Consider the following 16,274-nt stretch of genomic DNA (forward strand, 5'->3'; position numbering starts at 1 on the left):
TAACTTGGAAATCAAGGGTTGGGAGGGAGTCACAGGGGCTTTACTGCAAAATATTAGTTTATCTCTTTGATTGGTGTATGCATTATAGTATATTGTATTGTGGTCTTGGCAAAGCTTGACATTTTACCACATGTATGCTCATTTGAAATCAATCCTTTGGTTGAAGCCACCAATACGTCTTTAATTATTCTTGCTCTTTCTCTTGCTATTCTTCTTCTTTGGGTTTTTTTTTTCAAGAAAGAGAAAAAAAGATGGGCTGCGCTGTGAGTCAATACACTCCAAATTAATATCATTTACTTGGAGACTACATTGACCAATACCAAAAAAATGGCTGTTTTACTGTGTCTACACAAAATTCATTACCAAAGAAACAATCTGTATACACGGACCATTGATGACATAATAGTAATACAACATCTCAAAAAAAAATCGATCAATCGATCAATCTTTGCCTGTGACTCTTTTGGTCTCGGCTCTTTCTCTCTCTCTCTCTCTCTTTATCATTCTTTCCTTTTCTATACCTTTCTGTTATTGGTTTCTCTAATGTCAGACATTAAACATCCTGCAACTGTTGCCATTGTCGGTGCTGGTCTTGTCGGCTGTCTCAATGCAATTTATTTTGCCCAACGTGGTTGGAATGTAGTTCTTTATGAGCATAGAAAAGGTACAAACACACAAAAAGATATAATAATCAACTACAACGTTAGCCGTGGGAATTTATTTTTATACATACATACATACATATATATTGCAGCAATAGAAGGCAATAGATACATTTTGAATAAAATACTTTTTTTAAAAAAAACCAGCTTTTAAAATCATTTATTTATTTATCATATTATATTATATTATATTATATTACATTATTTGGAATTATCTCAAGATATGAGATTACCCGAAGAAAAAATAAATCAAAGAGGCCGTTCGATCAATCTTGCTGTGTCTGAACGTGGTTTGAGCGCCCTGAGAAAAGTTGATATGGGATTGGAAGAAATTGTCCTTGGTGCAGCTGTGCCGATGCGTGCCCGAATGGTGCATTTAGGTAAAGACACTCAAACGTCTCAAGCATATTCTGTACATGGAGAGGTAAGATTTTGTTATAAATACCTTTATACTGTAATTATTTACCAAAAACCAAAAAAAAAAACGTTTGATCAATAAGCATATTAATGCAGTAGACCGTGGCCGTCTGAACGAGCTCTTGTTAAATGTTGTGGGTGATCTCCCAAACGTCAGATTGGGATTTGAACATCATCTCTTGCACGCTAACCTTGAGAATGGTACCATGGAATTTAGTGTGGGGTAATACATAAAGAATAACAACAAGACAAAAGGTTCGATTTGTGCTAATTCCATACTATATTGTATGATCTACCTTTATATATATATATATATATATATATTATATCTGTGGCAGCCCTGAAAAGATAAAAGTGTTCAAAACAGCAGATTTAGTAATTGGTACTGATGGTGCCTACTCAAAGACAAGATCCCAGATGATGCGATCTATGCGGTATGCAATTCTCATCTTATCTTACACATCACAAACATCACCGCCACCATACAGTAATAATGATCATACAACTAATTGACCAACTGATCTACTCGGCAATTAACACAATAAATTAGTATGCAGTATTCTCAAGAGTATATTGACACTGCTTACTGCGAACTATCCATGCCTCCAGCAAAAGATGAACAGGGTAATGACACCTATGCTTTGGATCCCAATCATCTTCACATCTGGCCAAGACACACATTTATGTTAATTGCTCTACCAAACCTGGCAAGTACCTTTTTTTTCCTTTTCTTTTTCTTTTTAGTGAAATGAAGTACACTTATTATTATACGTGTAATTATGTGTTTGTGTGTTTATGTATTTGTAACTAAAGCTAATTATTATTATATTGGTACCTTAGGATCATTCCTTTACTTGTACTTTATTCATGCCCTTTGAAATGTTTGAATCTATCAATACATCCGAAAAATTGCTAGAATTTTTCCAAGAAAATTTCCCGGACTCAATCCCACTCATTGGCACCAAGCGTCTAGTCGAAGACTACTTTGCCAACCAAAAAGGTTCTTTGATCAACATAAAAGTAAATAATACCAGCAATAATAATACACGTTCATATGTGTGTATGTGTATGTTCGTATATTTATATTAATATATATATGTTGCTTAGACTTCTCCTCACAATTTTAAAGACAAGGCTTTGATTCTCGGTGACGCTGCTCACGCCATGGTTCCATTCTACGGCCAGGGTATGAACTGTGGGTTCCAGGATGTGGAGGTCTTGCACGAGATACTCGACAAACACAATGTCTTGCCTTCAAAGCACGAAAACGGCAAGATCGATGACCTCGAGGCTGCACTTGACGAGTACTCTCGGGTTCATGTCAAGGATACCCACGCAATCTGCGACCTTGCACTCTATAACCACTACGAGATGCAGTCAGCCGTGACATCGGTGAGATATCTGGCCCGCAAGAAACTTGAGGGCATCTTACACATTGTCATGCCCCGAGTTGTGATTCCACTCTACACCATGGTCAGCTTTACAACCATGCCTTATTCACAGGCAATCCAGCGCTGGAACCGACAGTCGTTTTGGTTGAATACGATTGTGGGGACCATGGCAATCGGAACAGTTACAGCCATGAGTTACTTTACAGTCAAGAATAAGGTGTCTGTGTCTGTGCCAGATATCATTCAGTCTGTGGCTCAATTAAGCGGTTTCATATAACAAAACAAAAGTAAACAAAAAAGAGCAAAAAGAACAAATAATAATACATACATACATACATATATATATATATATATATATATGTACAAACATGCTCGTGTTCGTTGCTAAGGTATATATGTAATGTGTACTGTGTACTGTGTAGGTGTGTAGGTGTGTAGTGTCACTGTGTATGTGTATTGTATGTAGTGTAATATATATGTGTATATGTATATTATTTCTTAATTTACAAGTATTTATATACAGAATATATACAAGATTATATATTTATTTGTGTATATATATATGTATATATGTATATTGTGCATGTGCTTTGTTTTATTTTTGGATTGACAGTTTCCGTCAAAGTAGTGTTTGATAGTGATGCAGGGTCAGGGCACCGTCGTCCAACCGTTTCCAGGTTACAATTCCTTCTCCGAATCGGTTGATTTCCCAGACTCTGGCTCTGCGTGGCCAACCAAGATGAGCGGCACCGTACCCACCGATTCCCAATCCACCACTGTAGCATAATTGAATACCCTTTTGTTCGATACAATAGTCGTTTACATGGTCGTGTCCACTATTATATTTATATAAATACATAGAGCCGAATAGACCGAGAAAAATAGAATATAATAGAATAGAATAAAGTAAAAAAAAAAGGGTTTAATTACTATGCATGTAATGCCTATATATTATTGGTAATTGTCGTTTTTTAATATTCAAAATACTTGCCACCCAGTCGCCTTTATGTCACCAGCTAAATAATACCAATTAATAAGCCATGTCAGCAATAGTAATAATAATTCTACATTAATTATCACTATGTTTTTTATATAAAAAAATACATACAAAAATCTACTCCAAAAAGCATATTATTGTACTTATTCTATTGCTTACCTTTCACAAATGCGTCAAGAACTGATAGATTTTTCTTTTTTCTTGGACTTGAAATTGTCTCACGCTGGTCTCCCAACTTAGGCACAGACTTGTCCTCCGCCCCATGATATTCCCTGTTACACAGTATGCTTGAGACCCTACTTTCTCCTCTTCTTTTTCTCGTCTCTCATTTCTCTCTCCACCACAACCACAACCACCTTCCCAACCCCCCCAATATTCTTTCACACCCCCCAAAAAAATAGTGGCCATATATATATATATATATACATTTGTCTCCCCCCAAAAAAAACATATCGTACAAAAGAAAAGTGTAACAAAGTCTTACCAAATTGGTGTGTGGAAGAAAGCAAGAGCATTTGGTTTTTGTGTTCCCTTTCCAGATTGCGCATAGTTCGCCGAGGTTTCCTGTAACCAATTGAGTTGTTCTTGATCTATCGAGTCATACGTATCCTTGGTTGCAAGGCCGTGCGAATCTAGAAAATAAATTGTCAAGGCGTGTGCTCTGTAAAAAAAAAATGAATTAAAAGAATATACATGTGTGTGTTGGAATGTATTAATTTCTTATTTTATTTTATTTTATTTTTATTAGCCAAAACTATATCTACACATATATATTTTGGGGGTGAAGACTTTTCTTTGGTGTTTTTGTTTTTATTTCTTTTTTGGTTTCTCTTTCATTCTTAAATTGTTGATATTCATGATAATTTAACTTACTCGAGGGTAGCATTTGAAAATACCTGAAGAGCAAAATTTCCAGTGCCGGGTAATTCAAGGGGTCCTCGCTCATTCAAACTGAAAGGCATGCGTCGGATAACTTCAAAAAGTTCCTCGCGTGTCAAATCATTTTCATCGTCATGGTTACCAAACACGGCCACCTATCAGATATAAAAAAGAGATTGATGTTCATATATATGTATATAAGTATGTATGTATAGAAAATATTAATAGTCATTTTAACATTTTCTTTATCTAACTGTCTATGTAGATATATATATTTTACCCATGGAATTTTGCGTTTAATGACTGGTTCTGCAAATTTGAAGGTTGCTGCTCTTGCATCTGTAACAGCACCTGAGATATAGGTTTTGGGTATGAGTACAAGGTTTTGGATATAAATACACACGCACACAAAAGAAAGAACAAAACAAAAAAGAACAAAAACAAAATAACAACCATTGCCGTCTATATTGTCGCCGCCAAAGACGACTAAATCCGGCTTCTCATGATCCAAGAGTCTTTCGATTGTAGCAATCGTAGAATCATCTCCTTTGCAATCAAACTAACCAATACCCACACACACACACATAGATACACATAGACACACAAAGGACTTTAAGCCAACCGGAAATAATAATAGTCACATCTTGTACATCTTGTTTATTTATTCATTTAATCATTTATCGATATTTATACCTATCTAGCAATCTATCTAGCAATCTATATATATATATATATATATATTATATTTACTTTTAAAAAGAAAGAAAACTTACTTCAACTGGCGTGTCTTTACATTTTCCCACCTCGTTTGTAAAGTGCAGATCTGCTAGTTGTACAATCTTGAAAGTTCCGTCCTTTCTAAACACCAATGGTTGACGAGGAGGAAGTTCTGCCAACAAACATGTACACAGCATGCTTTTTGTGTTCAATTATATATATATATATATATTATTCGGTCTCTTACTCCTTCTAGCAACTCACCGTGATACCCTCTTTGGATAAACAGAAACGTAGGTTCTCCAAACCCACCCTTTCCATCGTGGTTACTGTTCAAGTCCACACTCAATCTCTCCCAGCCAAGAGGAGCAACTGCGTTTTGACCATATTCTATTGCCACTTGTTGGATTGCGGTTGACTTTTCTTCTTCACTGGGGTTAGACAATGTCTTGTACCACAAATAAATCGAGGCACCTCGGAAAGTAACAAAGTTCAGATCAACCTCTACTTTGTTGTAACCCTCAGGTGCTGTCTGATCATCCAATACGAGCACAATACTATTATAATTATATAAATATATGGTTATTTTGGGGGGAGAAAAAGAAAAGAGTTAGGGGGATGAGGATAAGAAGAAGCAGAGAGAGAGAGAGAGATTAGAATATCACATATAGTGTACAATTTGTTCACAAATTTGAGTTTCTTATTTTATCTTATTCTTCACACAAAATATTTATAAAATAAATAAAGTAAACCTACTCTGTAACAGGTGGGCTGTTTCTTTTACGTTGGTAAAAGAGGTAGATTCTCATACCAACAATCACACCCTCATTGGCATCCTTTTCTACCCTTTCCCATCCCTAATATAGTTATATATTTTTGTACAATTTAAATCATATCGATCAAAAAAAAATTAGTCTTGATTTTTAGTATAACATACGATCCTAACCAACCAATTTACTTAAACTTACATCCATATAGCACACGTCTGTAAAACAAGCTTTGGCTGTTAGGGCAGTGATTGGATCTACATTAACAATTTACACATATGTTATGTACAGGGTCATTAAATGTAAATAAGAATTCTTGAAAATTATTACTATTATGTGCCATTAAATTTACTTTTATCGAATAAATATTCTCTTTATTATTATTATTATTATTATTATTATTATTATTCATCATCAACATTTTCTACTATTGCTACTGTTACCTATTATCAGTCATCTTTACCTTTGGGTCCTAATTGGCTGTAAAACATATAAAGCGGCATGCCTCCAACACCTTCATTCAAATCCACTGGCAATCGTCTGTACTCTGCCCCAACTACCGGACTGTCCCCTTCCTTAATGATAATAGATGTCACCGGGTTTACGGACAAGCGCTTGTCCTTTGTAAAATACAGCCAGATCGCTGTCTGGTTATCAAAGACAGTGTTATGATTTAAATCAGTCTCAAGACGTGTCCAGCCTGTAGCCTTTGGTGGATCTGGTGTCTTGAGAATCAAGAGATCAGTAATCGGATCTGATGAAGGATCGTCTTTAATGTGCATGTATATCTGGCTGCGTTTGGTTCCTGCATTCAAGTTGGTTTCTAGTTTCTTGTAACCAGGAAAATTTGGACATGCACGATGTCCATCACATGTCACTAGTTTGATGTCTGTAATGTAGGCCTGTACAGCTGTACAAAAGTACCCAATTACAGTACAAACCAATATGAGATTCCAAAAACAAATGTACATCAATCTCTACTGAAATGTTTTTTTTTCTCTTTATTTTCGTAAATACAAATAAGAATATAATGAGATAGACAGAGAAAAGAGAGAAAGTTTGCATAAATTAATTAATCGTGTGTCTTGTCCGTGTTAATTTTTGTTTTTTTTTTTGTTTTCTTGTTTCAATAATTATGCTTGTTCAATTGCTACCTAAATATTGAATATATAAATGTATTTTTGAGTAATTGAGCCAGGGTCTATTCAAACACAAAATTCAACGGCTTGAATGCCCATTATTGAATGTGTACCTTTCCTTGGGTTTGCTTTTGCGATAATTAATATAAATGCGCGTCGATAAAGAAACAAAACAAAAAAAAAATATTTGTAGGGATTCATTTGTGTAAAAATTCATATAGAAATTACAGGCTGTCTCATTATATTAATAATATTAATAATAATTATAACCACAATAACAGTATATGGTATTTAAGCAAATTTTCAAGGAATACTTTAAATACACAGCAAATGCATAGTAGTGAATACATAGCTCTTTATTATTTATTTCTTTTGGGATCTCTTTTATTAAGCTCACGGTTGCTTATAGTAGGGTTGAATCTATCTCTTTATCAGATATGTGTAAATATAATAGCAATAATAATAATAATAATAATAATTTGTTTTTTGTTTACTTCTTTACTTCCTTCCTCCCTCTTTTGTTTTGGTACATTCTCTGATTTTGTTAATCTCAAAATCATCATCATTAGATCTGGCTAACTACGCTGCCAGAACCAATAGCTGCTGCAATTCCAATGCGCTTTTTGCCCATATCAAATACAAGGTAGGTCGTTCTGAGGATAGTGTCGCCAATCAAATACATCGAGCTCATGTTTTCGTTGGCTAAAAAGGTATTCTCTCCAATTCCAAATATACATTTTGTCGCATCTTCTACCGTAGCTCCATTGACAGGAATAACCAGCTTGGAAGCGAGGATGGTCAGGGTAGTTGGAGATGTCATCTTGCTTCCAGTACTTGACATTTGAAGCTGCACAGTTGCATTAGGTGGCATACCGTGGCAATTGATAAAGTATGACGATGTCGATGGATCATACGAATATCCACTCGGTCCCACAAGCCCAGTCAGCATTGGTTCAACGATCGATTGAGGAAAATAAGATAGGGTTGACCCGGTGTCAAAGATGTATCCTTTGTCAGGTGAAACATCAAATTTTGTCGTTGAGTTTCCATTGGTAGCCGAGATTCCTTGGCTGTAGACTTGCCAATAAAAATAATCATCAACAGTCTTTCCAGATGATGGGTCCAACGATATTTCTCGGCTCGTCGTGTCATAAGGGGTCACAGGAAGATAGACAAGATCGCCACTGTGCTTGGTAGAGTCAATTCCGCCAAATACAATTTCCCCAGCCCACCCCATGTCTGTGGCTGCGCCCAGGTAGATCGAAAATATAGGATCTTTGATGATATTTTGCCTGACCATGTTGAACACGAGCGGGTAGTGGGGCTTTTGGCTGCCTAGACCAGGAACAGTGAGTTGAGGAAATCCCGTGCCGAGTATACCATTCTCAACCTTGTCAGATATCGCAAGTGATCCTTGGCTAGGTTCTGCTGGCGGTGAGTCTTCGTCGAATGAGACGACATCGGTCAGAAGATTGTGAGTTGATGTTGCTAATCCAAATTGTTGATTTTGTATTGTGGCACCTGCAATAGAAACTGTGTCGGTTCCATACACACCAGTAGCATTACCGATTCCATACTGAAGATCAAAGGATTTGCCAGTGTCATTGAAGCTCGAAGACTTTTTTTGGTCAAACCGAGTGTGTGGGCAGAGCTCTGGGTTACATTTGACAGAAGGAACCCACAAATTAGCACTAAGAGGACAATAAAAATAAATAAATGGAATCAAAGTTTAGTTTCTGTTTGTTAGAAATGTTTTTTTTTATTGGAAAATTACTTTATTTTACTATTCTTTGTTCTGTAAGCAATCGCTACCTTCCAGTGTCTAGGGTTACTGTAAATTTTTGTGGAGGAGTTCCGACTGACAAATGAACAAGATACTGTGAACCGTAATCATTGTAAAGCCCAGACTTAAACAAGCCTGGCTCTTTAAGAATATCTCGTTTACGTCTTTTGGTAATTATACTTGTTGATTGTGATCTTTTGAAGATTGGCATGCGGACTATTCCAGGTACAGATTTAGCAGTTGAAGCTGTATTTATTAGAGCCGAAATGCCCAATAATAACAACATGAAATAATTAAGATGCATCAAAGACAAAAGAAAGAATGAAAATAAAGAAGGGAAGAGATAAAGAAATAAAGAAAGAAAAGGTCAAGAACAACGATGGTAAACAAAGAAAGATAACCTTGAGTAATAAAAGAAACCTTTTCTGTGTATTTATATGCACCAGCATATACTACACAACATGTCGTGCCACAATGAACCTGCAGATTTGACCCAAATTTCTTTTCGTTCTTCTTCTTCTTTTAGATACATATATAAGAAAATCGCCTTTCTCAGTAAATGCAGTTCAAAATAGGAATCTTTTTTTTTTGCTTATACTGTACATATTATTATTATTTTTTGTTGACATATTTGATGGAAAATTTGTTCCAAACGTATAAATTCCTACATTTTACTTGTGTTTTTCTTTTACTTGATCTCTCAAATAGATAAAGTATTCTCTACCTTTGCTTACAGAAGAAGAAAAAGTATATGAAAAAAGGGTATATCTAAACTCTCAATTACTTGTTCTAAAATAATAAGGCAAACAAATATCAATATCTTTTAATGTGCCGTAATAATGTTTTTTTTTTAAAAGCTATTATTTATTTTGATACAAGGCCTAGGCTTTTAAATTTGAATTAATGCCTTTGACTTGTAAATGTATATATTTAGGTAGTTTCAATGTTCATATTAGATTCATAGTTTATTATTGGAATTGTGGGGTTGGCACAAACCCAGTTATTTTCTGGGTAAGATAAAAAAGGGCCAAGTATGTCTCAAAAGTAAATAAATAAGTTTTACAGAACAGAATGTCAAATTCACATATTTATATTGAATGTCAAAGACAATTGATTCATTTTACGGATATAATAAACTCATAAAATTTTCTACAGCCAAAAAAAAACCAAGATATTCAATATTCAATATTAAATACTATAGACCAAAATGCTGTAAGATTAAGTGCAGAATTACTCAGGTCAACCATAAAAGTATATAGTACCTAATTTTGGATAGCATGTAAAGTCTAGGCTTTTCTTTTGCTTATGTATGTGCATCATAAAACATCAAGTTGAATTAAAGAAAATATATAATCTATTAAAAACATAATACCTACGATGACCAAATCTGTATAATCGAATATTCTGCTTACAACCCTCTTTATAAACTTTGATTATATATATGTATCTCTTCAAGTTAACATATTTAGCTCTTAAAGTCCTTTACCAAGCCATATGAGTCCTCACTTGATATCTGCTTCAGACACTCCTGCAGATGCGCCCACATTACACCATCTCAAACACACACACACACAATCCACGAAATGTTTTTTACATTAAAGAAGAAGAAGAAAAAAGGGAGGGGTAAGAGGGGATACACATTTTGTGCTAGGGAGTAATACTCTATAGCGTCTAAGTATTTTCCCTCCTTGTTTTTGTTTGTTTGCTTGGAACGACGATCATATATACATATACACATGTACATGTACAAGTATCACAAAGAGTTTTTGAGCTTTGTTATATTCACACTACACAAATATGCTTATTTATAAAAATATTATAAACTGATTTTTTTGTACATGTTTATTTATCCTGTGTGTTGGATGCTGAGTTACTGGTTCCTTACATGATGAAGTACTATGGAGTATATGCACACGCACTCACATACCCGCTTTCTCTATCGCTCTATATCTTTATCCACTTAAGCATACGACTCATATTCTAACATTCAATCAACTAGATGATATCTTGTTTCTGAGCTAGCAAGCTTTACATGCATATTGTGTGTTGCGTTGGCTGTTCATTTTATATGATTTGATATAATACTCTATTATGGACTAAAGCCAAATATTATTTGATAGAGCCTCTAATTATATATATGTGTGTATGTATTTCGTATCAATTTTTTCTTTAGCTTGAGCGGTTAGGATAAACCAATATGTATTTTTGTGTGTATACTATCTCCTTGCATAACCAATCTTGCTCACTAATTAGTTATAATATCGGCTTAGCGCACAATACTTGTGCTTGTGCTTGTGTGTGTGTGCAGAAAAAAATTGTAAACTGTTTCTTTTGGTTCATCGTGTTTTCTACAAAGCCTTATATATATATATATATTGAAACAACCTATAAACTAAATCATTTTTTTTTTAATTTAATTGCTTTCTTTTGTTGTATTGGTTTTTGATTTTGCATTTATTAGAAACAATTTTCTATTGTTATATTTTAAGAGATAATTTGCTTAGTTAAAGTAGGCAAATTAGGATAAGAGAGCCAAAGAAGTTGTATTCTTGATTTGGCGGAACCTATAAAATTATGATGGTTATTGGTATACCTTCGTATAACCTTTTCTCTCTTTCTCCCTCACCTTCTTTTGACAGCGGAGTGACTGGGTCCTGCAATCATGCGGTGGCTTGGCTCTCAATTATAGCGTTCTCTTTTTTTTTTCTGTGATAAAGGTGCTCCCCCATTTTTGTAAAGACAGCCACACTACCTTTCTCGACATCATGGTTGCCAAGAGTAAGTTGATCTAATTAAGATCCTTAATTTATTTACACATTTTCTGTATATATATCTTTATACTTGTCTTCTAAACATATACTAATACTACTGTTATTTATTTATTTATTTTAAAATAATAGAACCCCAAAGCAAGCGTATCAAAGCCGCACATCGTTATAAGATCATCAAGCGAGTAAAGGAACATCACAGAAAAGAAAAGAAGTTGGCAAAGAAGAATCCCAAGAGTAACAGTAAGTCGATCCCAGAATGTCGATCATCCTCATCCATCTTATTGATCGTAACCTTATTTTTTTTAAAAAAAATTGTAATATTCAGGAACAAAGAAGGATCCTGGAATCCCCAACTCATGGCCTTTTAAGGAAGAATTGCTGAATGAAATCGAACAGGCCAAGCAAGAGGTAAATTTTTTTTTTTGTGGATTTCTGGATTTTTGTACGAATATATACACATTTTCTTTATATGAATATAGTGAACTAACGTTTTGCTTTGAATTGGATTTATTTTCCCTCTTAGGCTGAAGCCGAAAAGCAAAAGATTAAGCTTGCCCGTCAGGAAGAAAAGGCTAAATTGAAGTTGAAGCAGCAAAAGGAAAAAGAGAAGGTTAAGCAGCATCATCTGCGTCAGGCAAAGAAGAAGGCAGCGGAATAAACTCCCTTCTTTATACTCTCCCTCCACCTCTATCTCGCTCGTTCACTCGTTCGTTCGTTCGCTCGCTCGCTTTCTCCATCTATCTATCTACAATTACTTTCTTTTTAGTATTTTTTTTATATTATTCTCTTGCTTTCTATCAATGATCCGTGTACAGACCCCTTACCCATCTACCAAAATGACCGCATCTTTCCAAATATCAACAAAAAATGTATCACACAAAACATCCATAAACATTATATACTTGTTCTTTTGGCGCTTGTGCCCTTGACAAGGCTAGAAGAAGAAAGAAAGAAAGAAAAATATTTGATTTCCAGAATGTCATTAGCATTATATTATTATTATTATTATTTTTAAAAAAAAAGAGAGAGAAAAAGATCATTTTATTCAATTTTATGAATCAAATTTGAGGTTATTCATTTATTACATGGTTCAATTTGAATTAATTAATAAATGTTTGTTTGTTTCAAAATTGCATCAATAAGAGATGCTTTTGGAATTTACAATAGAGAAAGTCGTGGCGCTCTGGACAAACATGGCAATCCCTTTGAATTAATAAAGAAAAAATCATTACCGTATAGGTGAGCTCTTCCATATTATATTTTCGCTAATGATTTATAAGCTGCAATGTTTTTTTTATACACCAATAAATATATTTTCACAGTATTAATACAGTCACACAAATCTATTACTCTTTTGAGAAATGTGTACCTTTTTTTTAAGGAATTAACAACCTCACTTTATAAACTCATCTGCAGGTATGATGATAGAGACGATTCTATAGAATATATATATATATATATATATATATATATTGGGACCTATGAATGGTTTTGTATGTATGTGTATGTAGATTGGCGTGCATTAATTAGTTTTATAAAACAAGTAAAAATAAAAGGTAAAATAGAAATATAAAATATCTATTGTGGTAATATGGATGTTGGAAGATCAAGCATGTGTCTCATCTTTGTAACCTTGACAGCAAGGTATCTATCAAGCTCTTTCTTAGGAGTGGACTGGGGTGTGTGTGAGAGTGGCGGAGAGGAGGACCATGACTGAGGTACCATTGATTTTCTATCGACCACTTTGATGTCTCCAAATGCCTCAAGCTGTTCAATTTTATCTGGATTATTGGTCAGCAATCGCACTTCTGACAAACCAAGATCTTTGAGAATATCATTGGCAATATCGTACGTGCGACCATCTGCTGGATGGTCCAACAGTAAGTTTGCAGCAACCGTGTCATGGCCCAGATCCTGAAGGTTATACGCTCTGACAAAAATGTTACGTAAGTAAATAAATAAATAAACGAATAACTAGATGACTCATTGTTTCGAAACAATCAAGACACACACACACACACATGTATATATGTATATAGAAATAAAGTTCTGTACTCACTTTAATTTCTCTAATAATCCAATACCCCGTCCTTCTTGTCGTAAATATACAATTACACCTCTTCCTGCCTGTTGCATCAACCTCATAGCTTCATCCAGCTGCTCTCCACAATCACATCTAGCAGAGTGAACAGTTTCTCCCGTGAAACACTCGGAGTGTATGCGTACAAGCGGAGCCTCTGAAACCGGGCGCCAGGCTTCCTTGGCAATAGCCTGTTGTTGTGCCAAACGAGCCCACTGTTTAGCATTTAGTTGGGTATACTGTGTTTCGTCTGTGATGATCTCTTCAAGACGGCCATAATATGCACCGCGCACAACTCTGTTCATAATCGTCTCGTTCTCCCAGGTCTTGTCAAGCGAACTGGACCGGATATCATCTCCGTACACAATAGCCATGTGCTCTTTTGTGTCCTTGTTGTTCTTGTAGAGAAAGAGGTGCATCTCACCACCTTCCATGGTCGGAATACGTGCACGGACCTGGCATTGGACATCCAGCTTGTCTTGTTGTAGAGCGGGTGTGATTGCTTTGGGTGAATACAGCTGGTTACTCATGAACTTGACATATTCTTTGTATGATGTTGGCCGAGGCAGAGATGATGGAAGTTTGACTGTGTCATGGACAACATTCATACCGAACAAGGTAAACACGGCAGGCATCTTTATTTAAGAGGGTAAAAAGAAGAAGAGAAAAAAATAAAGAGAAAGAAAAAAAAAGAAACAAGGGCAATTGAATCTTAATCCCCTGTCTTTATTTTATATGTTATTTTCAAATCAACGCTCAACTTGGATTTGGTGTGTCAAGCTTGACTAAGCATGAGTTGTGACCCATAGTGTCACAACATCTCCCCTTTAACCCAACCCAGATTTAAACGCTGATTAACCGTCGGACATTACATATTGTCTAACATTGATTCTAATGATTAATAAGAAATTTTAGGCTGTTGGAATCAGCAATCTTACGGGGACGACATCTTCCTGATGGCGCACTACCCCCCTTTTTTTTGCCAAACCAATTGATTGGGCTTACTTGTCCCGGGCCCAGGGTCTTTTCCTAATCCTTCAGGGTGAAATGGCGTGTCCTGAAAAATACAATGTATTCAATTAATAGTCCTTTGCGCCCTACGTTTAGACGGTTATAAAAAAAACACTATATCAATAGCCTGTTAAGCAGAAGATTATAAGAAATTGTTGCCATTACATTGTGACGCAATCTTGTTCGATGTTTTTACTATTTATTGTCCTTCTTACGTGTACCATCTCTTTCTCTTTCTCTCACATATATATTACCAGAAAGTGGCCCAAAGCTTTTCATTGAAAAAAGCTATAAGCAAAGCTGTTTATCCTCTTCTCAAAAGGTATCGAGTCATTCCATTCCATCCCAGGCAAATATCCTACCAAAATAGACACAACTTGTGGTCCGGTATAATAAAAATGTCGCCCTGTAGGGTTACTGTGTTTTTATTTTTTTTTATTTTTGCACATTTAGCAAATATCAAAATATGACTCTTCAAAAAAAAAGTAATTATGAGGGAGATTACGGCTAATTATTCAATTGGGTTTCGTCAACATGCCCTGTCAGCCTATCCGTAAGTCTCCCCTTAATATATAATTAACATTCAAACTTCCTTGAAATTGCAGGCACCAGGTAGAGATCGATTTACCGTTATCGTAATGACAACTCAGAGAGGTTCCATAACATAAAGAAATATATCTTTGATTTCGTGAGATCCAACAACTTGGCCTTAGAATCTGATGCCCTTCTTATTCTCTCGTTATCTTCAATTCTCTTATTAAAAGAATAACAATCGACTATACAAAGACATGATCCCGTCTTTTTTTTCAGTAATATACTATACAAAAAAGTGCGCAGAATCAGCCTTGACTCTTTGAAACTGTATAAAGCGTATGCAATAAATCTAGTGATTGAATCAACGCAGCATCTTCCTTACTTGGCTTAGAGAGAACCATAGATAAGAAACTCATCGTATCTGCATCTCAGCTTCTCCAACTTCTGCCAACGGATCCAACAAATTCAAACATGCAAGACAACACTCATTACAAGATATATTTTACATGAAATACAACCTTTATTTGACGATCATAAACGAGACATACGCCTGGAGTTTGGTTTTATTGGTTACTCAGATTGTATCATTACCGTTTTTCCACACCATACAGATAATGGTATGAATGCGGGCTATGATGAGGTAAAAAGACAATCAAGGGCGGGAAGCCACTGTTTGGTCAATTTGGATCTTGTGCGGCTTGCGACGCTTGGGAAAAGAAGAAAGAAGTAGAAACGATTGTGTATTGAATAAACGTTATTTCCCAGCCCCATATATTACGCTTTATTTAATCCGGCTACATGTTGGTGAATTTAATTGTGTGGCTGAATTGGGTTATGTGCTATTTCAGATGTTTGTTTCGGAAGTCCCTGCTTACCTGACAAACTCCAACAATTTGGAAAATGCTATGTATGTTTTCAATCTTTTTGCGAACCTGAAGATAGCAATGCTGACATCTTTACTTGGTGCTATAATTCTCTGCTTGCAACTGATGTTATGCTCATGCTGGATGTAAAGAAAAATAGGAAGAGAAAAAAACAGCTGGGTACTGTTCTTCTAAATAAATAAAATCATCTTTACTCTGTTTCCACCACAGTATTACAGTTGTCTGTTTATTCCAATCAATTT

General features: G+C 35.3%; 6 protein-coding genes across 6 annotated transcripts; 3 read left to right on the forward strand and 3 right to left on the reverse strand.

Annotated features, from left to right (window-relative positions):
• Positions 1-543: 543 nt before the first annotated feature.
• Positions 544-2,769, forward strand: PHYBLDRAFT_134907 (hypothetical protein; the record flags this gene model as incomplete). The annotated part of the gene is made up of 7 exons (XM_018429683.1): positions 544-664; positions 884-1,086; positions 1,163-1,302; positions 1,418-1,513; positions 1,630-1,822; positions 1,920-2,099; positions 2,187-2,769. 7 exons carry the CDS (start codon positions 544-546, stop codon positions 2,745-2,747), a joined length of 1,494 nt encoding a protein of 497 aa, XP_018289450.1. The 3' UTR covers positions 2,748-2,769.
• Positions 2,770-2,989: 220 nt separating this feature from the next.
• On the reverse strand, positions 2,990-6,869 carry PHYBLDRAFT_187790 (hypothetical protein). The gene is made up of 13 exons (XM_018439423.1): positions 6,294-6,869; positions 6,183-6,200; positions 6,032-6,087; positions 5,820-5,920; positions 5,328-5,620; positions 5,120-5,235; positions 4,627-4,905; positions 4,341-4,501; positions 3,952-4,128; positions 3,627-3,739; positions 3,458-3,486; positions 3,401-3,414; positions 2,990-3,306 (listed from the first exon to the last, which is right to left on the reverse strand). Exons 1-13 carry the CDS (start codon positions 6,799-6,801, stop codon positions 3,090-3,092), a joined length of 2,082 nt encoding a protein of 693 aa, XP_018289451.1. The 5' UTR covers positions 6,802-6,869; the 3' UTR covers positions 2,990-3,089.
• A 665-nt stretch (positions 6,870-7,534) lies between these two features.
• On the reverse strand, positions 7,535-9,038 carry PHYBLDRAFT_70807 (secreted aspartyl protease; the record flags this gene model as incomplete). The annotated part of the gene is made up of 2 exons (XM_018442336.1): positions 7,535-8,660; positions 8,782-9,038. 2 exons carry the CDS (start codon positions 9,036-9,038, stop codon positions 7,535-7,537), a joined length of 1,383 nt encoding a protein of 460 aa, XP_018289452.1.
• Positions 9,039-11,488: 2,450 nt separating this feature from the next.
• On the forward strand, positions 11,489-12,399 carry PHYBLDRAFT_79939 (hypothetical protein). The gene is made up of 4 exons (XM_018443528.1): positions 11,489-11,530; positions 11,653-11,763; positions 11,849-11,931; positions 12,047-12,399. The coding sequence occupies exons 1-4, from the start codon at positions 11,518-11,520 to the stop codon at positions 12,179-12,181; spliced, it is 342 nt and encodes a 113-aa protein (XP_018289453.1). The 5' UTR covers positions 11,489-11,517; the 3' UTR covers positions 12,182-12,399.
• A 714-nt stretch (positions 12,400-13,113) lies between these two features.
• PHYBLDRAFT_100690 (hypothetical protein) lies at positions 13,114-14,073 on the reverse strand (the record flags this gene model as incomplete). Its single annotated transcript, XM_018427602.1, has 2 exons — positions 13,114-13,453; positions 13,583-14,073. Coding segments are annotated over 2 exons (831 nt in total), but the record flags the coding sequence as incomplete, so codon positions are not given.
• A 1,032-nt stretch (positions 14,074-15,105) lies between these two features.
• Positions 15,106-16,161, forward strand: PHYBLDRAFT_170779 (hypothetical protein; the record flags this gene model as incomplete). Its single annotated transcript, XM_018436428.1, has 3 exons — positions 15,106-15,167; positions 15,581-15,788; positions 15,997-16,161. 3 exons carry the CDS (start codon positions 15,106-15,108, stop codon positions 16,159-16,161), a joined length of 435 nt encoding a protein of 144 aa, XP_018289455.1.
• Between the last annotated feature and the right edge of the window lie 113 nt (positions 16,162-16,274).

The sequence above is a fragment of the Phycomyces blakesleeanus genome (genome assembly GCF_001638985.1).
Source record: "Phycomyces blakesleeanus NRRL 1555(-) unplaced genomic scaffold PHYBLscaffold_16, whole genome shotgun sequence".
Lineage (NCBI taxonomy): Eukaryota > Fungi > Mucoromycota > Mucoromycetes > Mucorales > Phycomycetaceae > Phycomyces > Phycomyces blakesleeanus.

Bases quoted from the DNA above. Each gene is read 5' to 3' on its own strand.
- PHYBLDRAFT_187790 (XM_018439423.1), bottom strand. From the start codon at position 6,801: ATGTACATTTGTTTTTGGAATCTCATATTGGTTTGTACTGTAATTGGG. The intron at 4,906-5,119 runs GTAAGTTTTCTT...GGTATTGGTTAG, and splicing joins GTAAAGACACGCCAGTTGAA to TTTGATTGCAAAGGAGATGA. The intron at 3,487-3,626 runs GTAAGCAATAGA...GGTATTATTTAG, and splicing joins TCTTGACGCATTTGTGAAAG to CTGGTGACATAAAGGCGACT.
- PHYBLDRAFT_79939 (XM_018443528.1), top strand. The intron at 11,764-11,848 runs GTAAGTCGATCC...TGTAATATTCAG, and splicing joins GAAGAATCCCAAGAGTAACA to GAACAAAGAAGGATCCTGGA. The intron at 11,932-12,046 runs GTAAATTTTTTT...TTTCCCTCTTAG, and splicing joins TCGAACAGGCCAAGCAAGAG to GCTGAAGCCGAAAAGCAAAA.